The sequence below is a fragment of the Panthera tigris genome, chromosome C2 (genome assembly GCF_018350195.1).
Source record: "Panthera tigris isolate Pti1 chromosome C2, P.tigris_Pti1_mat1.1, whole genome shotgun sequence".
Taxonomy (NCBI): Eukaryota; Metazoa; Chordata; class Mammalia; order Carnivora; family Felidae; genus Panthera; species Panthera tigris.
The window spans coordinates 131,883,064-131,910,616 of NC_056668.1; the positions used below are offsets into that span (position 1 = coordinate 131,883,064).

The 27,553-nt window shown below is 36.5% G+C and overlaps 1 protein-coding gene and 1 pseudogene across 9 annotated transcripts in view; both read right to left on the reverse strand.

Annotated features, from left to right (window-relative positions):
• ANKRD28 (ankyrin repeat domain 28) overlaps window positions 1-27,553 on the reverse strand; it is a 196,541-nt gene that overhangs the window by 94,433 nt on the left and 74,555 nt on the right. For 4 of the 9 annotated variants that reach the window (XM_042956703.1, XM_042956697.1, XM_042956698.1 and 1 more), the window contains one exon: window positions 24,387-24,470. In XM_042956703.1, coding sequence (XP_042812637.1) covers window positions 24,387-24,400 — 14 coding nt within the window. In that variant the 5' untranslated portion in view covers window positions 24,401-24,470. Of the gene's footprint in view, window positions 1-6,279; window positions 6,299-24,386; window positions 24,471-25,605; window positions 27,183-27,553 lie in introns of those variants that run through there. The other 5 variants (XM_007087358.3, XM_042956704.1, XM_042956699.1 and 2 more) reach the window with 5 other exon arrangements.
• Window positions 11,418-13,303, reverse strand: LOC102949322 (annotated as a pseudogene).

Consider the following 27,553-nt stretch of genomic DNA (forward strand, 5'->3'; position numbering starts at 1 on the left):
CCCCCCTTCACCAACAACATTTTTCCTCATAGTTCAAAAAAACAAAAAAACAAAAAAACAAAAAAAAAAAACCCATCCATACAGATCCTGAGATTTACTCTTAGAACTTCAGTAGTCCAAAGAGAAGTCTTTTAATTCCAAATCCTAAAATAGTATTCTGATTGACTCTATTTTGGTTAGATCCTACTCATGTATCAATCAAGTGAGAATAGGTAAAGAAGTTATATTTTATGTACAAAATACAATATCAACATACTGATCACAGTAACTATGTGGAATGGGGAGAGTTTCTCAGAAAATGAGGGCAACCCTACAGATCTTTATTTTGTGGTAGGCATTGCATAAAGCACTTGAAACAGTTGTTTTACTTTGCAAACTTACTGTATAGTTTAAATATTATTTTTAAAGATGAGGAAACTACCTCCAAACTCATGCTTTTCATTAAAATGTTCTATTGACAATAATAATTAACAACTACAACTAAATGTAAGCAGTCCATTCAATCCCTATCTATTCGAAGCTGGACCAGCTGTAGCTTCTCTTGAGCGTCTTTGAAAGCAGCAAAACTGCTCCAAGTAAACTGCTCAGCAATTTGGGCTGGAGGCGGAGTTTCCCCACACCTTAAGGAAGCTGAAATCTAGCTTATTACTTTTAGACACAGGACAGAACTATCACTAACCTATAAATGATGTGTTTCTCTATTCCCTTTCTATAGTCACACAGAAAGGAAAAGGAATAGCTAAGGAACAATCAGGTAATAAGAATACCACCTTTCTTTTCATCCCTTTAGAAAAGCTGTATTAGCTAGATCGAGATCAGGATGTATATATTTAAATACTAGAGACGCTGCATAGGTATGTATGTCTAAACTCCTAAGTTGCTGAAAATTTAGCAATAATAATTCTACCAGACAATTTACCAATGAACAATGTAATATAATCAGCTATGTTTCAAATAATATAAATGAATCAGTTAATTCTTCTGGTTAAACTAAAAAACAAAAACATTTCATCTCAAATAACATATCTTATACATGGCAAGGGATTCTTCATAAATCCTAATCTCTTCACTACAACAAAGGTAATCCAATCTTTAAGAAATCCAGAACAATACAATGGATGTTTAATAAATATTTCCTAGCTTGAATTTATCAAACTCATGGTCAAAACTCCTAAGACAGATAAAAATTAAAGTCAAACAGAAGCACAATTCAAAATGTAAAGTAACTACAAGAGTTTAGTTTTTGACAGTGACAATCACTTTGGATGACAGTAGACAAGGAGATTTTACATGACCCCTCAGTTATTTTACAAAGAACACTGTAATCAACATATTCTAGGGAAGCTAGGGAAGGGGAGTAAGAGATAAGGAAGGAGAAAGAGAGGCAGGAAAAGGGAGAAAATTATTCTCTTAGTTCAATTCTGTATTAATGGGATTTTTAAAGCAGCACTATCAGGACACAAAATTAATGTTTACAATTAGTGCTTTAATTGTATTCTATGTAGCTTTCCAAGTACAGAAAAACACTAACTAAAAATGGTTTAAGGGGCATCTGGGTGGCTCAGACAGTTAAGTGTCCAACTCTTGATTTTGGCTTAGGTCATGATCTCACAGATCTCACAGCACAGACCTGCTTGGGATTCTCTCTCCCTGACTCTGTGCCCCTCCCCGGCTCACACTCTTTCTCTCTCAAAAAAAATAAGCATTTTTAAAAAATGCTTTAAAAATAAGATTTACTCTTATACAGGACAGGGGTAAAACTGGTTGATTTAGCAACTCAAAGACATCAACCAGGTGTAAGAAATTCTACCTTTCTACTTTGCCAACCACAACCACATAACCAAAGTATAGGCTCATCCAAGCTAGTTCACCCCAAACAACAGCCAGTAGCAGGGGGAAAAAAGCCATCTCTTCTTCTCTTGTGATCTTATTTTTTATATTAAAAAAATGTTTTTTTAGTTAACATTATTGTTGGGGCACCTGGGTGGCTCAGTCAGTTAAGCAACCAACTTCGGCTCAGGTCACAATCTCACAGTTTGTGAGTTCGAACCTCGCATCAGGCTCTGTGCTGACAGCTCAGAGCCTGGAGCCTGCTTCAGATTCTGTGTCTCCTCTCTCTGTCCCTCCCGCCCCCCCCCCCCCGCCAAATAAATAAACATTAAAGAAATGTTTAACTAAACATGAAAAAAACTATATAAAAAAGAGACAATTGTTTTAGATTCACAGCAAAATGAAGGGAAAGTACAGAGATTTCCAATATACTCCCTACTTCCAGGCGTGCACAGCACTCACCATTATCAATGGCCCCTAATAGAGTGATACATTTGTTACAATATACAGTGTAGGTGATGGACCCACACTGACACATCATAATCATCCAAAGTTTACCTTGGGTTTCACTCTTGATGATGTAAATTCTATGGGTTTGGACAAATGCATGATGACACTTATCTATCATTATATTATTAGAGTATTTTCACTGCCCTAAAAATCCTCTGTGTTCTACCTGTTCATCTCCATCCCCCACCAACCGTTCCTGTTTATACTATCTCCATAACTTGATACTCTGCTGTTAGGTGCATACACATTAAAGTTTGTTATTTCTTTCTCAAGAAATGACACTTTTATTATTATTTAACACCCTTCTTTATCCCTGATAACTTTCCTTGCTCTGAAGTCTATTCTGTCTGAAGTATATATAGCTACTCCTGCCTTCTTTTGGTAAGTGCTAGCGTATTTTTCATCATCCATTTACTTTTAATCTATAGATTTCTTTTTATTTAAAGTAGGTTTCTCAAAAACAACATATAATTGGGTCTTGTTTTATGATCCACTAATGACAATCTCTGTCTTTTAACTGGTATACTCAGAGCATTAGTGATACAGATGGATTATTATCTACTATATTTGCTACATTTTTGTTTGTTTCCCTCATTTTTTGTTCCTGTTTTTATCCTTCACTCTTTTTCTGCATTTTGTGGTTTTAACTGAGCCTGTAGTATGACTCCATTTTCTTTTCTCAGAATATTGGTTATACTTGAAAAATAATTTTTTAATGGCTGCCCTAGAGTTTACAGTAGAAATTCACAACTAATCCAAATCTATTTTCAAATATCACGATACCACTTAATAGGCAATGTCTTATTAATAACAAATTAATCCTAATTCTCCTTCCTGTCCCTTGTATCATTGCTGTCATCCATTTCACTTACATAGAAGTATAAACAATGAAAAAAATATATATGTGCGTATACACACACACACGTTGTATATACGTAGGATATATATATACACATATATAAGCACACATAATACGTTACTTTAAACAAGCTTATACATTAGATTAAAAATAAGAAAACTATTTTCATTTTACTTTGACATACTCAATTCTCTTCCTTATGTAAATCTGAGTTTTTGATCTGTGTTATTTTCCTTCCATGTAAGAACTTCATTTAACATTTCTTACAAGGCAGGTCTACCAGTAACAAACTTCTTTAATTTTTATTTGCTTAAGAAAATCTTTATTCTCCTTTACCTTTTTATTTCACTTATGTATTCATTCATTCACTCATTCATTTATGAGAGAGAGCTAGTGAGCGCAGGGGGAGGGGCAGAGAGAGAGCAAGACATAGAATCCCAAGCAGGCCCCACGCTGTCAGTGCAGAGCCCGACACAGGGCTCAAACCCACAAACCATGAGATCATGACCTGAGCGAAAATCAAGAGTCAGATGCTTAACTGACTGAGCCACCCAGGCACCATTCTCCTTTACCTTTTTAAATATTTCACTCCACTCTCTTCTTGCTTGTATGGTTTCTGAGAAGTTGAATATAATTCTTATCTTTGCTCTTTTATAGGTACGGTATTTTTTCTCTATCGTTTTCTACAATTTGCAAAATGATACACCTAGCTGTTGTTTGTTGTTGTAGCTGTGTTACTTATATTTATATTGCTTAGTGTTCTCTGAACTTCCTGGATATGTAGCTTAGGGTCTTTAGTTTGGGAAAATTCTCAGTCATGATTGTTTCAAATGTTTATTCTGCTCCTTTTTCTTCCTTTGCCTTTTGGGATTCCTATTACAAGTTGGTTACACCTTTTGTAGTTGTCTCATAGATACTCTGTTATTTTAAGTCTTTATTTTCTTTGCTTTCTCAGTTTATGAGGATTCTATTGTTAGGTCTTCTAGCTCAGAGATTTTTCTTCAGCTATGTCCAGTCTATTTAAGAAGTTCAACAAAAACTTTTTTTTTTTTTTTTTTAATCTTTTACTGTTTTTGATCTCTAGCATTTCCTTTTGGTTCTTTCTTAGGATTTCCATCTCTCTTCAAACTGTGCTTTTTGCCTTTTATATATCTTCTAATTTTTTCTTGATAACCAGACATGATGTACTGGGTAAAAGGAACCACTGTAAATAGGCCTTTCATAATTAATGTGTTGTGAGGTGTGAGGGGAGGGGAAGTGTCCTATGATTAGGTTTTTTATTTAGTGAGCTTATACCTCTGGTCTGTGAACTTCACAAGTGTTTCCCAGCCACCCTCCCCTGCCTCCAGGTGGGACAGAATGGCTAGAGGGGGCTGGAGTTGGGTATTTCCTTTCCTCCAGAGTCAGTCAGCCTCTGGTTAACTAGTCTCCCCCAGAGGGCAGGCCTTGTTAAGAACAGAGTGCTCTGGGGGCACCTGCATGGCTCAGTCAGTTGAGCATCCAACTTCAGCTCAGGTCATGATCTCACAGTTTATGAGTTCAAGCCCCACATCAGGCTTGCTGCTATCAGCGCAGAGCCCACTTCAGATACTCTGTCCCTCTCTCTTTGCCCCTCCCTGGTTTGCACTCTTTCAAAAATAAATAAAACATTAAAAAATAAAAAAGGATGGAGTGCTCTGTCATATTTCAAAATGCTCCCCACCCCCCCACCGCGGGCCCCTGCTAGAAGCGTGAGGGGTTTTCTCTGATATTTACTGTGAGAACCTCATTTGGCTCCTGGAGGTAAACCTTACAATACTGTGGTGGCCTGTGACTGGATCCCCTGGTGTTTTCAACTCTCAGAATTATCCACACTGAACCCTCAGCAATCTGTCAATTAAAGTTCAGTTTTTCCTTCCCAGCACTGATTCCTGAGCAGTTGCTACTCACGAGTCTGCTCTTCAAGCCTCAGCTTTCTATGTTCGTTTGTGTCTATCTGATCTTAGGGGCAGTGGTTTGCCCTGGGTCACAAGAAGGGCTGTTATGGACCCAAGAAGAGCTGTTAAATTTTCAGTCTGTTCAGCTTTGTACTTGTTAGAACAGAGTGGCAACTTCCAAGTTTCTTACATATGGAACTAGAAACCGGAAGTGTCCTTTATGTCTATTTTTAATCAGTGAGGAAACTGCCCCAAAGGCATCCATGTAACTTTCTCTCACTTCTCATTGTCCAGTCTTGTGTCACCTGCTATGCCTACATCAACCACTTGATTATGACACCCTGGAGGTAGGAAGGGGATCATTTTCCAGTGACATGGGGGATCAAATGCCCAAACAAAATCAGAGCTCTGCTCATTAGAGGAAAATGGGAAACAAATGGGCACTAACAAAATAGTCAAAGTTTCTGCCACTTTGTGATTTTTATATAGCCTTTTATGTGTGTAAGAAAAGTAGAACAAGAAAGACACCTAGAGAAAATATTCAAATCAATATTGTTACCACTCACTGAAAAGGGTAACAGAAGAAAAAAGGAACCATTAACCTGATTCTTAACTAAATCTGCTGAAATACCCTCCCGTTCCCCCCAAATTGTTGTGAAATAACCCAGACTTAAGTGATATAATTTAGAAAGCAAATATAATAGTTTAATGAGTTGTCAAAGTAATATATTAGGGATAGAAATAGCCTTAGAGAGCAAGTTCAATCACCTCATTTTACAAATGAGAAGAACAGGGCTCAGAGAGGCTAAACTACTGAAAGACAGACTAGAGTCTAGTTTGCCTGATTTACAGATCAAGGTCCTTCTTGCTGTTTACATTCTGGACCTCTTCACTTCCTTGGAGTTTAAATAAGTTAACAGCAACAGTGATGTAAGCAATCAGTCATTTTTCATGTGCATGTGTTTATCTCTAAATATCTGAACATACGTTAGATTCTGGAAAATAATGTATTTTTAAAAATCATACCAGTATCAAGGGATTCCTCACCCTTACGTAACTGTAGAAGTATGGTCCCACTCTAGAAAATTTTTTCACAATATGGCAATCTTAATATTCTTTTCTACAGCTCTCTATTTGGGTTAGTTACAAGTAGGTGATACTTACAAAGTCTGGGAAAAAGAGTGAGAGATTTTCATTTCTTAGAAAAGAATCAGAACACAGGTGAACCTACCATAAGACAAATCATTTTAGCATAAAAATACCACATTCTTGTCTACAAGACTATACATGCAACTGAAAGATTTATATATTTAAACCAATTACTAACACTTTCAGTTTATGGCTAGTAAACAAGTAAGATACATCTAACAAATAGCTTCACTACTCACACTTCTTGATCAAACTTTTTTTTTTTTTTTGATCAAACTTTTTAAAAAACTAAATTAGTGCCTTGGAGTGACAGGACATTTCACTCCATTAATAAACAAATACCTGAATGAGGCTACCCAAACATGCCCTCACTCAACTTTAAGTATTAATCTACAGCAGTGGTAACATTTTATACAGTAACAACTTGAAGAAAAATAAATCTAGACTGTCACAAATATATGCACATACACTGTCTATAACCATGATATTTAACTGTTAAATTAAGCATATATTCCAACTTAATAAAGGTAATCTGAATATGCAACACTTGTAAATTATACATTTCATAACCTTAAACCTTAATTTAGAGTAGAACTTTAAAATCATGTAAGTTTCAGATTCTACAGCTACTATCAAAGGGGGGGGGGAATCTTGAACTTGAAATATACCAGTTATTTTTTTTTTTTAACCTTTTTTTTTATCATGAAATTTATTGTCAAATTGGTTTCCATACAACACCCAGTGCTCATCCCAAAAGGTGCCCTCTTCAATACCCATCACCCACCCTCCCCTCCCTCCCACCTCCCATCAACCCTCAGTTTGTTCTCAGTTTTTAAGAGTCTCTTATGCTTTGGCTCTCTCCCACTCTAACCTCTTTTTTTTTTTTTTTTCCTTCCCCTCCCCCATGGGTTTCTGTTAGGCTTCTCAGGATCCACATAAGAGTGAAAACATATGGTATCTGTCTTTCTCTGTATGGCTTATTTCACTTAGCATCACACTCTCCAGTTCCATCCACATTGCTACAAAGGGCCGTATTTCGTTCTTTCTCATTGCCATGTAGTACTCCATTGTGTATATAAACCACAATTTCTTTATCCATTCATCAGTTGATGGACATTTAGGCTCTTTCCATAATTTGGCTATTGTTGAAAGTGCTGCTATAAACATTGGGGTACAAGTGCCCCTATGCATCAGTACTCTTGTATCCCTTGGGTAAATTCCTAGCAGTGCTATTGCTGGGTCATAGGGTAGGTCTATTTTTAATTTTCTGAGGAACCTCCACACTGTTTTCCAGAGTGGCTGCACCAATTTGCATTCCCACCAACAGTGCAAGAGGGTTCCCGTTTCTCCACATCCTCTCCAGCATCTATAGTCTCCTGATTTGTTCATTTTGGCGACTCTAACTGGCGTGAGAAATATACCAGTTATTTAATGGTGAAAGAGTAAATGTTTTCCTTCTAAGATCAGAAACAAGGCAAGGATGTCTACTCTCGTCATTCCTATTCATTCTCATACTGGTAGTCTTAAGTCAGTAAGAATAAAAAGAAGCAAAAGGCATATAGATTGGGAAAGAAAACATAAAACTGTCTCTATTTATAAATGACATATTGTTCATGGAGAAAATCCCAAGAAAATTTATTGTAAAAAATCCAAAAATGAGTTTATAAAAGTTGCTGAATGCAAGGTCAATATACAACAAGCAAATGTATTTCCACATACTAGCAATTAACTGGAAATTAAAAATGTTAAAGACTTTACATTTACAATACAAAAGAAGGAAAGAAAGAAGGAAAGAAAGAAAAGCCAGAAAAATGCTTGGGTATAAATCTAATAAAAACTTGCAGGATTCGTATACATTCACTGTAAGATACTCATTAAAGACTTACAGAAAACCTACATAGAGATAACATGTTCATGAATTAGAAGACTCATTATTGCTAAGATGTCAATTTGATCTATGGATTCAATGTAATCTTACTCAAAATCTCAGCAGGATTCCTTTTAGATATTAATGATCTAAAATTTACATGGAAAGGCAAAGATACTAGAACAGCCAGAGCAATTTTGAGTGAAAAGAACATAGTTGGGGGATGGGGGTCTTACACAGTGTGATTTCAAGAATTTCTATGAAGGGGCGCCTGGGTGGCTCAGCTGGTTAAGCGTACAACTTCGGCTAAGGTCATGATCTTGTGGTTCAGTTCTTGAGTTCAAGCCCCACATCAGGTTCTGTGCTGACAGCTCAGAGCCTGGAGCTTGCTTTAGATTCTACCTCCCTCTCTCTCTGCCTCTCCCCCATTCAAGCTCTGTCTTGCTCTCTCTCAAAAATAAAAATAAACATTTTTACAAAAAGCTCAAAAGCATTAACCATAAAGGAAAATATTGAAAAATTTTACTGCATTAAATTAAGACCTCATGTTCAATGACACAAGAGTGAAAAGTCAAGCTGGACTGGGAGAAGACATCTGCAACATACACAGTTCACAAAAGGTTCATATTCTGCATACATAAAGAAATGTAAATTAATAAGCAAAGAAAGAGAACTCAAAAGAAAAATGGGCAAGAGATTTAATAGGCATTTGATAAAAGAGGCTATGTGAATGTCTAATAAACATATAAAAAGGTATTTGACATTGTCATCAAAAAAAACTCAAACTTTGTACAAATAATGAGACACACTAACTACTACATAACAAATAGAATGGCTACAAAACAAAAAGGATGTAGTCCAAAAATGTGGAGCAAAAAGAAATCTCATACAATTTTCATGGGAGTATAAATTGCTTAATACAGCATTCTCATTTAAGCTGAATGAACGTATGCAGAGCCTATATATCAGAAATTCTGAGTGGGCATATATCCTAGAGAAATGCATGCTCATGTGCAACAGAGGCACGTTTCTGAATAGCTGCATTATTCATAATAGGCAAAAAGCTGGAAACAACTATCTATCAATAGCAGAATATGGATAAACTGTGGTGCATGCATTCAGCGGAATATTATGAATAATCTTAGGTTCATATAACACGGGTAAAGTTTTGAAATAAGATAATGCCGTGCAGAAGAACCCAGATCCGAAAGAATATATGTTGCAAGATTCATTTAACTTAAAAATATGCAAAATTAAATTGTATTGTTTGGAGAGGAAAGATTAAATGGCAAAATTATAAAAGAAAACAGAGAGAGACTATTATACAAGTCATAGTAATGCCTATATTGCAGGATGGGAATAAATACTTCTGATCATAAAGCGGGCACCAAGACAGCTTTTGTAGCAATAGCAACATTGTCTTTTTTGATCTGGGTAGAGGTTACATTTAAATAATTCATTATAGTCTACATTTGTTTTACATATTTTTGAGTATTAAAAGATTTTTAAAAGATTTTTAAAGGTTTTTAAAAGATTCAAAGAATCTTTTTTAAAATTTTTAAATTTTTAAAAGATTAAAAGGAGAAAAAACATTGAACATGATGTTCAATCACTTGTCTAAAATATCAATTAAAATACAACTGAACTAAAAGGAAAAGCATATAAAAACCTGGCAGAAGACACAGGACCTAATATGGTATTTCAGCTTAAGAACAACAACAGTAGCTTCCTTTGTTGGTTGGGCAAGTTTTGTTCTCTTGAACTAATGTTCAAAATGAAAACGAAAAAAAAGTCACCTGAAAATTGAAAAAGAAAACTACTCACCCCTTGCACCCATGCCCTTCCCCCAACCACCAATTTGGGTCTACAAAGGAATTAAGAATAAAAACGGAAATTATGTTGACAGAAATTTGTGTAAGGCAATCTTAAAAAACCCAAACAAAAAAATTAATGTAATCTAGCTTCTATGTAAACAAAACCCAAAACCCTCACTGTACACATTTATCTTCCAAACTAATGATAAAAACTTGACATAAAGCATTTTATAAATCATATTTTTCTCATATGCAGAGATAAATGTATTCTAAAATAACTTTATTATTAATTTATTGAGCTTGCACAAGAGAACATGATTTAAATCACTGTGGTAAGTAATATTCAAATCATTAGTTCTGTATAAAAACTACCAAAGAAAACAATGGTACATTATTAGTTTAAAATATTTATGTTGTTTACCTGTTTTACACAAGTAATTATAATAAGATACAGAAAAACATATCTCAAGATGTGTCACTGTAATTTTATGGAAAATGTTTATTCATTTAGTAATTGATCTATTATTAATTAAATCACTCACTTTCATCCTAGGTAATTTAAGATTATGTAATTAAAATATGTTTTCTTTGTGACTACATGATTTGGGTGGGATGGAAGAAGTTGTTTCCTTTCCCAAATCTGACTCTGGCTATTACAGGTACTTTGTTGCTGTTGCTGTTTTCTTGTCAAACATTTATTTATTTATTCCATGAAACACTCAAAGTTTAGGTCAGTGGGAAACAATTTTAATCAAAGAACTGTACAATTTCTTCCCACATATTTTGATTTGTAATAGGAAATGACATTGCAACCCATTTTACTAAAATATTACAAAATATTTACAAGAAAATATTAAAATAGGTCAAACACAAAAGGCAAGATGGGGTAAAATAAACTTTTTTCAGAAATCTCTACTCCAGTGCCAACAGCACACAAGAAGAGAATCAAAACAAGTAACAAAGATCCCCTGACCATGTTTCCAAAGAATTGGAGAAGGGAAACAAACGGGATGAAAATGGTGGTAAGAAGGGAATAGATGTTAGCAGCCTGGCTTCAATAACCAATCTATTCTGAATGAAATAACTCTCTCTTATATGCAATAAATTCTGAACAAGGCTAAATTTTAGGATATTTCTTGAAATGAAATTTAAAAATACCCTGGCAGCTCTTTCACTAAGTTTAATACGAGCCTCTTTCCCCATGAACCACACATGTGAATAGAAACCCGTTCTGGCATTAAAAGCTGTCACGGCAGGGGCGCCTGGGTGGCTCAGTGGGTTGAGCATCCGACTTCAGCTCAGGTCATGATCTCACGGTCTGTGGGTTTGAGCCCCACGTTGGGCTCTGTGCTGACAGCTCAGAGCCTGGAGCCTGTTTGGGATTCTGTGTCTCCCTCACTCTCTGCCCCTCCCCCACTTGTGCTCTGTCTCTCAAAAATAAACATTTTAAAAAATTAAAAATAAAAAAGCTGTCACAGTAGTCCTTCCATTTCTTTCATGAAAGCTTCATAAACATCATCCTTAGTTTGCCCCGAAATGGGAACAGATGGACCAGATTTGGGGGCTGCTTTGGCAAGAGGCACAGCAGAATCATCCTCTGACTTTCTCTGGGGAGCAGCAGCGGTCCCTTTATTCTCTTGATGTACCCTCATTGCAGTAGGCACAAATCAAGTAATCTCCGCCTAGGGATTGGTGATCCGTGGCTTGGCACTGATGGATGCTGTGGCCTTCTTCTCAATGGTGACTGCGCTTGTATCATCCGCCTTGGGTTGCTGAATCAAGTTGGGTGGAGCACTTAAAACCCCCGGGTTCAGCAAGGGAGCTGGTGGGAAAAGCCCAGGTGGGGCAGGTCCAAGTAGAGGCACCAAAGGTGAGCACATCATGCCAGGACGGGGTGGAGGAATACTTGGAGGTTCAGGGGGAGGTAGCCTTGGTGGGGGTCCCCGAAGAGGAGGGCCAGGAGGCAGACCTGGAAGTGGACCTGAGGGAGGGCCAGGGGGCCAGCCTGGGGGTGGGCCTGGAGGTAAAAGTCGAGGTAAAGGCCCTTGGAGCCCTGGCATTCCAGATGGTCTCAGGAATGGAGGAGCTCCTGGAAGTGGTCCAGGAGGAAGGCCAAGTAGGTGGTCCAGGTGACTGTAAAGGTGGAGCAGGTGGTGGTCCAAGAGGAGGTGGTTCTGGCATGGGAGATGCTTGTACCTGAGAAGGAGGAACAGACTGCGTGGGAGCTTGCTGCTATGAAGAGGCGGGAAATGTGCCATCAGAAAGAGAGATTCCTCTTTATGCTGTTTTTGTGACTGCTTTTCCGCTTCAGAATCATCAGAATCACCTTCATCATCATCCTCTGAAATTTCTTCTACTGCTCGTCCCTCCTCTGGGACTTCCTGACCTGCCATTTAAAGCATCATGGCTTGAAGAGGAGTCAGCTCCTTCATGTTCTTTTTCTTCCTTGATTTTCCAGGCATATGTGCAAATCTTACACTCAGACCTGACTTTTTTTCTTCATTGTTGTCTCTTTCATTATCATCACAGTGCACAAATTCAGACCCTTCACTTTCTCCATCTGACCCATCAGTGTCACTGTCATCAGTACTGTCATCATGCTTATCTTGATCCATGTCCTCAGAATACCATCATCTTCACTGGTGCTGGAAACATCATCATCATGACCCCGGTGAGCAAGTTCAGGACTATATAAAATGTTTTCATCCCACCTATGAGGGGGAAAGATCTAGAGCAAAGCCTACTTTACAGCCATATATTTGCAAGACTTGAGGAGGTGGTGGACCAGGGGGAGGACCAGGAGGTTTTCTGCCAGGGGGCAAATGTAGAACACCATGTCCAAGAAGAGGAAATATAGAAACTACCTGCGTTGAAGGTCATAGGCGAGGACGTTTTAAGGATGGAGCGTGGCTGGGCACCAGGAAGTGGAATGTCCTGGATCAGAATGTTGGAAGGAGCATGTGGCATATCTGGCAAGGGAATGCTCTCCACTTCCACATGCTGAGCATTCTTGACAGCATCAAAATATTGGCTAGGTTGAGCCCTCTTCTGTTCATACTCTACTTCTAGCTTTCTCAATTCTTTGTAAATATCCAGATTCTCTTCCACAGAGTTGTAGAATATGTTAAAAGGTTTCACGCAGCTTTTTACACTTATCTTCAGCACCTTCTCATTTAACTGTTTGCTGCACTGGGTTAAGCTCCATTTCATCCAATTTCTCCATGTCCCGAATAATCTGTTTGGGATCTTTCATCCTTAAAACTGCAGCCCGTACCATCATGCACCGTTTCTTGTTCTTCTTTAATTCTCTCTTCTGGGCTTCTTTTTGATTATTACAGGTACCTTGGTTTATGCACAATTACCAATATATCAGCTATTTAGATTTGTTCATATGTGGCACTGCTCTGGCAACATGAAGAGTGAACCCCATGTTATCAAAAACTATACACTGGGCTTATGAGGCAGCTTTTAACAATGACTGGCAGCTTCCAGCATCTCCTCTTCACCTATGAAGTTTCCATCATTTCCTGTGCTGCTTCTGTGCTGTGTGTTCAGCAATTGTGCAAACTTTACTTTTATTTAATGATGATGATTTGGACGTTAATACAATAATATGAAAGCTGCTTTCTAGTTGGTCAGGGAAACTAACACTAAGAACTTTATTAAATGCCTTCCCTAGAACCAACTTCTATTCCTAAGCATTGGGGGCAAGATGGGATTTAGTCCCCTTGACAAAGAACTCGGTAGAATATCCCATCTCATTGTCTCTTTAAAGTCAATGCTCTGACAGATCATCAAGAGAATACTGCAAATGATAAAGTTATTACAGAAGAGTGCCTTTGTCCACATGCTCCCCTCCATGTTCAAAGTCAGCAACGCAGAACCTGCCTCACATCAAATCCCTTACTGTCTTTGTTTCTGACTCTAGATACACATTTAATTTTTTTTTTAATATTTATTTTTGAAAGAGACAGAGTGTGAGCAGCAGAAGGGAGAGGCAGAGAGAGAAAGGGAGACCTAGAATCCAAAGCAGGCTCCAGGCTCTGAGCTGTCAGCACAGAACCCGATGCAGGACTTGAACCCATGAACTGTGAGATCATGACGTGGGCCAAAGTCGGCTGCTTAACCAACTGAGCCACCCAGGCGCCCCTAGGTCCACATTTAAAGGGTTCATGTAATTAGGTCAGGTCTACTCAGCTAATCTCACCTTCCTAGTCAACTGTGCCAAATGTTATAAAATAATCACAAGAGTGCTATCCTATCATATTTACAGTACAGAAAATTATACAGGATATGTACATGGAGGGGGAGTAAGATTCTTGTGGGCCATCTTAGGAATTCTGCCTACTATCAGGGGTAACCTAAAGAACAAAGAGAAACTGAAGATGAAGCAAAGACTGAATTGGAGACAACGCGGGCACAAGCGATATCCTGAGTCAGGAAAGAGCAGGGAAGAATAGGGGGAAAAAGTATGTATGACTGGACTTGTCTCCCCAGTACCCAGCATAGTAACTGGCACATAATTTTTCAAGGGAATGGACCAACATACCAAGTTATACCAAATTAAGCTAGCAGGTATTTACTAAGAGTTTACATACTTAATAGCTATAGGACAAAAGCTAAGAAACTTACTGTAATGTGAAACCACTAGGCAGAATTGAGGGGTGACAAACCAATGGAGACAACATGGACAGAAAACAAACTGGACATTAAGAAAACTAGGCTCTTATGCTATCTCTGCTAAATATAAGTGACCAAATCAAATAAACTCCAAGACTTTAGTTTTGTCTCATCTTTAACAGAGATGATATAACCACTTAATTTCTAAGATCCCTTTCCAGTGCTACCTATCCTACAAAATGGAAGGCATGGTTCTTGCCCTCAAGCATATTCTATTTAGGAAGTTTAGAATGTAAGTATTAATTCATGTTGTAACCCACACATTGCTCTATCAGTAGTAATATTAAAAAGACAATAGGAAGAATCCTATTTTAAACACTGAATTTACCCTCTTCTATAGATTTAGCAGTAAACAGATACTCCTATGCTAAGATTTACTTGCTCTTCCCAGTAAAAAAATAAAACACCAAAATTACATATCTTTATTTTATTATTTTTTTTAGGTAGGCTCCATGCCCAACGTGGGGCTTTAACTCACAACCATAAGATCAAGAGTCACATGCTCTACCAAGTGAGCCAGCCAGGTGCTCCCAAATTTACATATCAATACCAGGTCCTATTAGAATAAGGCAAAGTAAGGTAATGCCACAGTCTGGGGAGAATAGGGACTAGAATTCTCAGGACAGAGTAACAGAGAGAGGATGGTACAGCTAGAAAATGCCAGAGATCTTCAGATTATGCACTTGTATACTCAACTAAGTACTGAGCAGCACAAGTGTATAAAAATACTACCCAAGTCTGGTGAAAAGAAGCATCTAAAGCAATTAAAGTAGTGCTTCTCAACCATTTTCTCCTTATCATCCTAATCCAGGAGGTTTTTGATACTTTATTTTTCCTAACTGCCCTCATGAAATTTTACTACTACTGTGTATCTATCTAATTTCTACAGTTTAATCCTTTGGAAGGCCATAATCATTGTAATATGCAAGATTCTCTCTCTGTCTCTCTCTCATACACACACACACACACACACACACACACACACACACAGCAAAAAAATAAATTTTGCCAAGTTGGAGGTGATAGCATCACCAGTGAGGATACATGGATTTTGAAGGAATAGTGCCTGGATTGCATACAGGGAAGTAATCTGTTCCCGCCAGCCAGGGTAAAAAACTTGTGTTTCCTGGAGCACTGGAGAGAGTACTCAAAAAGAAACTTACCTCAGCAGTACTGGATATTTAACATATTTTGAATTAAATACCATTTATAGTAAGAACAAAATTTGTAAAATATAAATTTAACAAAGTATGTAAAAAGGCCATCCACAGTGAAATTACAAAATCTGCTGAGAGAAATTAAAAATGACCTAAATAAATGGAGAGCTGGGTGAGAAGACTCAATATTGTTAAGATGTTAATTTTTGCCAACTTCACCTACAGATCAACATAGTCCAATTTTCTCCCCAGAGACGGACAAGCTGATTCTAAAATATATATAAAAACACTAAGTACTGGGGCGCCTGGGTGGCGCAGTCGGTTGAGCGTCCGACTTCAGCCAGGTCACGATCTCGCGGTCTGTGAGTTCGAGCCCCGCGTCAGGCTCTGGGCTGATGGCTCGGAGCCTGGAGCCTGTTTCCGATTCTGTGTCTCCCTCTCTCTCTGCCCCTCCCCCGTTCATGCTCTGTCTCTCTCTGTCCCAAAAATAAATAAAAAACGTTGAAAAAAAAAATTAAAAAAAAAAAAACACTAAGTACTCACACAATTTTGAAAAAGAAAAAAGTTGATGATTTCAAGACTTATTATAAAATGCTACCATATCACAACAGTATGGCACTGGCATTAACAACTGACTTAATAAAGACACAAAGACAATTCAGTGAAATAGTCTTGTTTTTCCACAAGTATCTATCTGAATATATCTAACTGAATATATCTACATATTAAAAAAGTGAACTTTGGCATATACCTTGCATAATATGCAAATATTACCTCAAAATAGTCTGTAGATCTAAATGTAAAATACAAAACTTCTGGGAGATACAAAGAAAATCTACATGATGCGGAGATAGAGATCTTTTTAGATACAACACCAAAACCACAATCCATAACAGAATAAACTGATAAACTGGACATCAACAAAATTTAAAACTTCTGCTCTTCAAATACATTCTTAAGAGAATGAAAACACAACCACAGATTGAGTACTTGTATCCAGAACATACAAAGAACTCTCAAAACTCGAGAGCAAGAAAACAATCCAATTAAGGGGGGAAAAAAAAAACAAAGAAACTAGCAAAAACATTTGAAAGACACTTCACCAAAGAGGATAGATATACAGATTGCCAAGAGGCACATGAAAAGATGTTCAATATCATTAGTCATCACAGAAATGTAAATTAAAACTACAATGAGATACACTGTGGGATGGATACACATCTATTAGAATTTTTAAGAGTAGAAAAGACTGACCTTACCAAATATTGGTGAGAATGTGGAAAAACTGGCATTCTCATGTCTTGATGGTGGGAATGTATAATGATACAACCAATTTGGAAACAGCCAGCAATTTCTTAAAAAGTTAAACATATAGATACCTACCATATGGTCTGACCTTTCCACCACTAAACATTTACCCAAGACAAAGGAAAGCCTATATTCATACAAAGACTTGTACAGAAAGGTTCATCATAGCTTTATTCGTAATAGATGAAAACGGGAAACAACTCAAATGTCCATCGATAGTTAAGTGGATAAACAAATTGTGTTTATAGTTACAATGGAATACTACTCAGCAACAGAAAAGAACTGTTAATACCATGCCACAACATGTGAGATTCAAAATAATTATGCTGAGTGAAAAAATGCCAGACAAAAGGAAGACATATTGTATAATCTCATTTATATAAAGCTCTAGAAAATACAAATTAATCTGTAGGGATACAAAGCAAATCAGAGGTTATGGAGGGGCAAATGGAATCTTTTGGAAGTGATGGAAGCATTAGCTACCTTGATTATGGTGAAGGTTTCACAGGTATATGCATATGTCAAAATTTATGAAACAGTATAATTGAAATATATGTAATTCATTGTATATCAATTATACCTCACTAAAACCTAAAAAAAAAAAAAAAAAAAAAGGCTGAGGTACTAGCTGAGACTAACAGACCAATTAGTAACTTTAGCTCTGTCTAAAATTTAGGACAGAATTTATGCCATTTTTGTTATACTACCTAACATATTACTTATATACAGTTATGAGTATAAAAACTCATCAGCATTATTTCAGACTATGCAAGTAAAAGTACCTGATCTCTATTAAAAATATCACAGCTGGGGTACCTGGGTAGCTCAATCAGTTAAGTGTCCGACTCTTGGTTTCAGCTCAGGTCATGATTTCACAGTTCCTGAGTTCGAGCCCCGCGCTGGGCTCTGTACTGACAGTGCGGAGCCTGCTTGGGATTCTCTCTCTCCCTCTCTTTCTGCTCCTTTCTGAGCATGTGTGCACACACTCTCTCTCCCTCTCTCAAAATAAATAAACTTTAAAAAAAACATATCACTGTTTACCCAACATCTATTTATTTATACATGTCCAGTAAAATTGCTTCAAAGAACTAAGAGGACATTGAGTCTATTTGGAAAGATGATAATTTAATAATTTATAATAAATATAAACATTCCAAAATTTTTGCATGTCCACTGAAGCAGAATTTTTGTTTTCTTGGTGAAAAGATCTCAATTTATTTCCAATTAGCAAGATTCAAAATAATCCAAATGCTCTCTAAAAGGGGACTAGTTAAATAAATTACATTATAAACAATGGAAAATGATGTGGCTATAAAGAAAAATGAGAAGTTCTCATTACTAATATGGACTAATATACTACATTCCCAATATATATTCCCCAAATATATTGGAGATGAAAAATGAAAGATGCAGAATGTGTATATGCTAAATAAAAAACAATACATGAATGGAATATAAAAATAAGTCACCATCAGTCTCTAGCTGCAAAAACAGCTAGTTTCATTAGATAATACCTTCTTTGTTTCAGAATCTTCCAAAGCCATTTATAGTCACAATGACAGGATGTAAACTCATTTAAGATCTTGGGGGAAAACTGACCATTGGTGAAGAAAATTTAAAAATCTGAGGCTAGATGCTAGAAGCACTGGCAAGAATAGAGGAGAGGTGTCATCTCTAGGCACCTAGAAACTATAGAGGAATTCTCTCCTGGGTGTTAACTGAGTTGGTTCCTTGCTCTTCTTCACTCCCCCCCTTACTACTCAATGTTCCATGGAAGCCAGATAGAAGTTGGGTGGGTACACTTGAGAAGGGGTTGAAGGATTGGTCACAGGTTCCATTACTAATTACTGTAAGTAGCTAAAAAAGACCATGTGCACATGTACAATTTTAGGGCAGAGAGTGCACATGACCTCAAGTAACTGAGTGAAGAGGTTTTAAGAACTTAGAACACCAACAGTGTGGTATACTGACAGCCAGCAGAAGTGACATGTGGCCACAAGAAAGACTGGTTAAAGATTAGAGCATTTCTTGTTAATTTCCAGAAAAGACTAGAGAACACAGTGAAGGATGGGGGTGGGTAGAATTCAGGCAACCTGTGTAAACTTAGGGTTTACTACTTTGTGTTAACTGCCAACAATATTATTATAATAATAATGAAAACTAATGATCTGTTTGTATGATGTGTATATATAGATTTGCTGAGCACTTCATCTGACAAAGTAAAATCAACATCATTTCAATGATCCCAGAAAGTACTTTTGAAAGCTTAACGATGTTAATAATTTGGAAGGCTATTTTGGCAAATCAATCCCAAAATACTTTGAATGACAAAGCTAAATTCAGAAGCTAATAAAATATACAAGATAGCATTTTCAAAAATACTAAGTTATATGGTAGATATAGGGAAGATCTACTTATTGACTAGCTCTTAAATCAACTCTTTTGTGTTTAAAAAGGGTCACTCATAATCTAAGCATTCCTGTTTTGAATACTGAGAACAGCATTGGCTAAATTATAATTACCTCTAGTTTGGTATTATCTTGAATGACATTTTTATCCAGCCAAAAATTAAGACATCAGGGAGGCTTATGTAGTCACTCATTTGCAATGCTAACATTAACAGCACTTGGTATCATGAAAATTAGGAATCCACTTGAATTACAGTTTAAAAGATAGGAGTCCATAGAATCGACCTAACTTTTTGGGGGAAAATCCACTTCTGAACCATTACTGCTTTATGGCACTATTTGACAAAAGAAAAAAACTATTTCTCTCTCTCCAATTTACTTTATTTTCCCAGTTACTATCAAGTCTGACATGGGTTCAAATTCCTGTTCCTGCTATACTTACTGGTCCTGGAGATATTTAACCTTTCTGAATTGTAGTTTTGTTATCTATTAGTGGAATGTAAATGCTAACCTACCAACATTACAAGATTGTTGTATGAACTGAATCATAACATAAAAAGATTTAGGCATATCACTGTCTCTGAAATAAAATTCTATAATTAACACCAATTTCTATCACTCTGGATACAGGAAAACAATTTCTTTGTGTAGAAATAATTTTCTGACAAAGTCAGACCTTTCCTCTGAAATATGTTATTGATATTTTAGACTAAATTATTTGGACTCTACAATAGGGCATTAAGTTCTACTAAATCCTCGGGAAAGGAAATAACAATAATTATTATTTTGGCTACATATATTTAGAAATACAAATGAAACCTTCTGGGCAAAAGCAGGAGGTCATTCAAGGTCATTCAGAATTTTTAGACCATCTTAAAAATTTTTTTTTAAATGTTTATCTGATTTAATTTTGAGAGGCATGCAGGGGAGGGGGCAGAGAGAGGCTCCAAAGCAGGCTCTGTGCTAACAGACAGCCTGATGTGGGGCTCAAATTCATGAATATAAGATCATGACCTGAGTTCTGAGCCCAAGTTGGATGCTTAACCCCTTAATCTACTGAGCCACCCAGGCACACCTTAGAGCATCTTAAATTTGGAGAGGCAAACACCCTGAAAGCCATTATTGTAATCCACGCATTTTATAACAACAGAGAGCCTCAAAGAACTTAAACGGATTTGCTCAAGTAGTATATACAAGCAATAAGGTAAGAAAACAGGAGTACTTAGGTCTAATAACTTAAATTCCAATTGTTCTTTACACTATATATACATACCACTCTGCTTTCATAAATTTTTGACAGTATCACCTTTTTGATTAACAGTGTTTCTTCCATAACCAGGTAACTTATTTTTCCAAAAGTTTGCTACTTCAACTGCTTCTAGGCAATCAAAAATCTTCTATTAGGTTACTACCGAAACAACTATTTCCCCTTTATGCCTTCCTATGAAAATGCGAATTTTCTCCACATATGGAATGGTAATATAACCAGTGATGATAAGCCTCTAGTCTTGTCCCAGGGGATGAACCAGGTGAAAAACAATGACTAATCTAAGCAAAACGCTAATCCCATTCTACCTTTGCTGGTGGATTGGTTTAGAGTAAGCCAGTAACCAATCCAATCTCAGGGGGAGTTTGGAGGGGATTTGGAAAAAGATAGTTTTGCTTGATTAAAAATACAAAGAAAAAGGAAACTTACAGGGAGAGTCCCCTTTCCATTTCTTTGGCTGTGTGTCATAAGCACAAAATGCATCAGTCATCTCTACTAGGAGAAGAAAGCTGAAAGCCTCACAGAGCCACTCACCCAGAGCTCTGATAGTACGATCTTAACCAACCAAACTGCCTTCCTCTAGAGTAAATTATTATAAAAGCAATAAACCTGTATTTAGTTAGGCACTCAATTACTTGTGGCCCAAAGCCTCCAAATATGAAACTCCAACATTTTTAAAAATTTATTTGAGAGAGAGAGAGAAGAGAGCGCACACGCATGAGCAGGGGAGAAGCAGGGAGAGAGAATCCCAAGCAGGCTCTACGCTGCTAGTGCAGAGTCCGATGCAGGACCCAAACTCAGGAACCGTTAGATCATGACCTGAGCCAAAATCAAGAGCTGGACGTTTAAGCAACTGAGCCACCAGAACTCCAGCATTTCTAGTGAAATCATCTTACCTAAGCCTCCACAACAGAAGACTTCCTTCTCAACCAAATAATACACATGTATTTTAAATTAAGAGTTTTGTTAAAAATCAATTTAGGTATGTTACTAAGAAAAATGCTATTTGGTGATTCACAGTATCCAAAACTTCAGGACATGACTGAAGAAACTAAATCTAAAAAAATACAATGTTCATTTAACAGTACAGAAACAAATCTGAATTTGTATACCCATTCTAAAAACTGATAAAAACAACTTCAAAAACTGTACGTTTCAAAGAGATGTTATTCTCAATTACTTATTTAAATAAAATTATTTTTAAAAAAACACCACTGTCACACTGACATAAAGCTTAAACATACTTTATTACCTATCAACAATCACAGATTTAACTCAGATCACAGATTTAACAAATTGTAAAATTATGACAATACTCTCAACTACTAAGAGTCACATGAGAAAAGACGTAAAAGCAGCTGTAGAATAACTTGTCAAAAACCCATGAATCACTGAAGACTACTGAAGTCACCCACCCTCAAGAAAAGCCTACTGATTTGAAGTACTAACCTTTTAGTTCTGCCCTAAGTCACAGTAAGGGCACCAGCTAGGAGATGTTAAGAAATGGTGGTTATTATGGAAAGAGCCTAAATGTCCATCAACTGATGAATGGATAAAGAAATTGTGGTTTATATACACAATGGAGTACTACATGGCAATGAGAAAGAACGAAATATGGCCCTTTGTAGCAACGTGGATGGAACTGGAGAGTGTGATGCTAAGTGAAATAAGCCATACAGAGGAAGACAGATACCATATGTTTTCACTCTCATGTGGATCCTGAGAAACTTAACAGAAACCCATGGGGGAGGGGAAGGGGAAAAAAAAAGAAAAAGAGGTTAGAGTGGGAGAGAGCCAAAGCATAAGAGACTCTTAAAAACTGAGAACAAACTGAGGGTTGATGGGGGGAGGGAGGGAGGGAGGGGAGGGTGGGTGATGGGTATTGAGGAGGGCACCTTTTGGGATGAGCACTGGGTGTTGTATGGAAACCAATTTGACAATAAATTTCATATATTGAAGAAAAAAAAAAAGAAGTGGTGGTTAAAAGCAAGTAAAGAAAGGAATCTATAAGTAGAGGCTAAAAATCATAAATGTTTGGGGGTAACACACTAATGACACATACACAATAGTTTCCAAGGACATCACAGTAGAATAAACTTATGCTCAAGATGATTCTGAGTAATTTTTAAAAATTTAAAATAATTTGATCAATATAGCAGAAAACAGTGTTGGCTATGAGACTGCATAATGACAGGGAAATTAATCATGGTAAGTAGCATTATAGTCCAAACTTTCTCACCAAGATAAGATTTGTTAGTACTATTAAGAAAACTAGCAAACAAACCCAAAAAACTAGAGTTCAACAGAACAGAAAGCCATTTTTTTCCTTTTCATTAACTCTATACCCCTGTAACTATTTTCTGTCCTAAGAAAAAAATAGACTCTTCAGAACACCCCAATTAGGTAAAGTAACCAGGCACTCCATTTAAAATAAATAAATATATCCTGAATTAGGTGCATGTTTCCAATAAATATAAATTTAAAGGCAATTCATTTAGGAAGGTTTAAAAAAAATGTAGTAATAGCATTTTGATCACTCTAATGTTAGAATGAACCATTTTAGCTAAAGATTAAATTTATTTGGATAATCCAACTTTTAAAAGATTAATACTTTTTATATCTACTTAACATTATCACAGTAGTACTGTATGAAAGAATGAAAGAAAGATGAGAGCTTGAGATGACCTTGCAGGCTTTTGCAGAACTACCAATCATTTTAGGTCATCTGTTTTGGTGTTGCTATGGCAACTTTATGAATCATGACCCCCTCACCACAATAATTCAGAGGACTGAATTATGTATGAAGAATGTACTGTCAACCTGTTTCCCGTAAAAATATACACATTAATGAATTAGATCTTACTATAGTAAATTATATATCTTTAGCCTCAATTCAGTAAATTAAAGAAACTACTGGCCACTAGAGAAACAGAAAATTATCCATATGCCCAATCTGTATAAAACTGTCTCTCATGTCAGTCCTGAATGTTAAATCCACTACATCTTTCAGTTTGGAGACTTTTCAAACAATATGTCTTTCTTTACTGAGAGGCTCAAACAGATGAGTCTGTGTATAATGCTTACCATACTTATTTACAGAAAACAAATTCGATCTATTATAAACTTAATAGAAATGTCTTTTAGAGTTCACAAAAAAGAACCCTCATCTAAAATGCATACAAGTATTTAACAGTCAAATGTCACGATGTCCACAACTTACTTTCAAATGGATTCAGCAAAAGAAAAAACCGTATGTGTCTGTATATAAAATATGTGTAAATATGAGAGGGAAAGCAAATGTGGCAAAATGTTCTCACTGCTGGATCTACGTGGAGTGTATGTGGGTATTCAGAATATTGTTTCAACTTTTCTGTAAAATATTCCCAAGTAAAAAGCTGTGGAAACAAAGGACCCTCACTGGTTCCTAGTCCTCTTGTGTTAGTTTTTACCCTGAATATACACCCAGTCCCCTTCTTTTGAGGCAACTACTTCAAGACCCTCTGCCCTCATTTAAAACAACTGTTACAGAACTGTTACGTCTTTTTTAACAAAGTCATAATTCTAGAAAAGAGTTTTTATAAGTAGATTTAAAGGCCAGTATCAGTGAATTAATTGTTTTACCTGAAAGTTAACATCTTCTTTCTTAAATATTAGTGCTCGAACTTCATCAGGATCTCCATTAAATATAGCTTGCACCAGTGATGGCTAAAACACAAGAGAGTAATAAAAATATTAATCACACTGCATGGATAATTCTAAAGATATTTCCACATAATTTTTAAACCTAAAATTTTTCTTCTCTTTAGCAACAATAATCAATTTGTTTTTGACATTAACCAATACTTTTATTGAGTCAAACTGTATGAAAGTACAGGATTCCTCCTTGAATAAAAAAGGCCTAATTAAAAAAAAAAAAAAAAATCAATTCAGTATGGCCAAAATTAGGTAGTACAATAAACACAATCAAACCTGAGTAGAAGCCTTTTGTTCATATATATGGTAAAAACAAAGTCTCTTCCAAATACAAGTGTGACATCTCAACATCTACTTGGGGGACATAAGTTGTCAAACAAGCCATTGCCAGGCCACACTGATGCCCATGAAGGCAGGCCTTTTTGAAAAGTTCTGTTTGGGGCATTCAATAACTTGCATGGGTTAGCATTACCTGTTACACAGATTTAAATCCGAAGAAAGAAAATCTGGCAATTGATGAAAATCACTATTATTCAAAGACCAAAAAATAGCATATACCTGAATAACACGAAGAGGCAAACACGTGCATGTCTAAATATAACAATTTCTTAATCAACAACAGTCTCTTTGATAAGGTATCATATTATACTAGTCAAACAAACCAATTGACAACAGCATTAAAAATAAGGTTAAGGAAGTCTGATTCTTTTTCATATAAAAGTGCTGCATGTAAATACATAAAATTCATTACAGAAAAGGTTGTGCCTCGGTGTTGCTAGCAGTAGTAAACCTTTCCTAAAACATACAGTTCCTCATTCTCATTACATCATTTTTTAAAACCACAAAATGAAAACAGAAACGTGGTTGCCAGGACTACAATTCTCAAATTATTTTTTAAAAAGTCTTTGTAAGAGAGTAATACATAGTAAGGAAAGTCTGAGAATGTTAGCTAAACGTCTGAAGAAGTAAAACCAAAACTGTGTCCATTTTATACACAAGTAATACTGCATCATATTTACATACCTATACTGCTTTTATTTGGGTTTTTAATAAAACGAGTGGAAGCTACCTTATGTTTATTCTTAAAAGATAAAATTTGCCCCATGAGTTCAGTAGAAGATAATAAACATAAACTCTCATATCTTACCAATACACTTCCAGAAGGTGGTGGTGAATATGGGGATTTATTTTCCTGTGGCAATTTAGAAATGAATGCAGGAGATTCATCTTCTACCTCCTCCAAAACAACAATACACACTCGACTCATTCGCTCTTTTAAAACACTAAATTCCAAGCTATGTGATAAAAGTCACAGTTGGAAGAGCACAAATAGTTTTTCCTCCTCTTCTGTACAACACTTAGGATCATTCTCTGAACAGCGCAGCTGGTTTTTTAAAGTTAGTAAGTACTATCAGAAAAACTGAAGTTTAAAATTATGACTACATAACATAACTTCCTAAAAACAACAAAATTCTGTTATTTTCTGTTGGGTTACTGTAATACTTAAAAGAAATTTCATATCAACATGTCACTAACTAAAACGGAGTCCAGTACAAGCTCATCTAAAAATATTTTTCCCTTACCAAAATAATCATATTGCTCTCTGTCTCACAGAAATTTACTTGCATAAAAAGATTATTGTTTGGGGTGACAACACCACACAATACAGAATGAAATGAGAAACAACTACTGTGACAGAGAGGATTACAGCTATACCCACTCTTGCCTGCAAGGTCATATAGTTACCAGTAGCTGACTTGCTTATAATTGGAAAAAAAAAAAAAATCTCACTATTCTGTTTCCACTTCTAATTTGTCTTCATTTCTTCAGCTTCTGGTTTAAAGCAGATACTATCCAGAGGAAAAAAAAAATATCTAGAGCTCAGCATAAATTCTTAAAATGAAGCTCAGAGGTTGACAATTCTTTCTGTGTTTGGGAAAGAAAAAAAACAACAACACTCTGCATTAATAGCAAAGCTGCAGTACATTTACATGCGATGAGTCAGACCCCAAGAGACAATAGGACTCTTGGTACTAGAATACAGCTTGATTAATCCAGATATCCCATATAAAGAAGAAACACAGATAGCTTTATTCCCATCGATAGCATAAGCAAGGCAGAGCGTTCATTCTTTCTCCATCAGGCAGTTGTCTGTGGCTGCTCCAGCAAAAGGGCACAGCACCAGGCAGAAATAGTGTTAGCAGAGGATCCTAACGGAACAGGCAGGCTGCGAAGGAATTAGAAGGCATTTGAGCTCAAATTACTGCTTCAGGCTTTTCATTTAAAAAAAGAGAGAGAAAAGCCCAGTAGTTTATCATTCCAGTGTTTCCTTTGATCTCCACATGAATACAGCTTCCATTAAATAGTCTTCATTCACAGGAAAAAACAGCAGACTGTGCATCTTCTTTGAGCCAACTACTTTATTCAATCATCTGCTCTGTGCCAATATAGTTTCCTTCCACTGTGAAAACCGCTACAGTTATCCTTTTCAGTAGATTTCAGATGTTTTCCTGTTCCCCAGATGATCTTGCAAAACGGCCACTGATACCTCCAAATAGGTAGGTCCTTAAAAAATCTCTACAGAACCTCAGGATCGGCCCCACAGAAGCATTCCAACTGAGCAACAGTCTGAATAGCAAAGACTGCAGAACCGCAGGATGAAATGCCTAGTAATGCTCACATGTTACACTTACCAGAGATCTGAGCTACTGCTCGGGGATGTAACTTCCTCTAGCAGGAGAAAAAAATAGTGCATTTGGACAGCCTTCACAATTAGAAGGTTCATGCCAGTTCTGTGACTAATCCAGAGCAAACTGAAAAATTCTATAACTGAAAAATGAGTGCGCTTTTAACATTTTCCACTAAAAGCCACAAGGAAATCTGGTGTACTGCCTCTGCTGACTAACACTGGTTTTAGCAAGTAAACAATTCCAAACAGCTTAACTGCTTTCGTATGTTACAATATAGCAAATGTTTAACCCTATAAATGACAACTGCAATAAGAATGTCTGCAGTGGACCCATAAAAGAGATGGAGAAATATTTTATGATAACAGAAAAACACAAATCGGAGATTTTATTTTTTTACCAAGATCA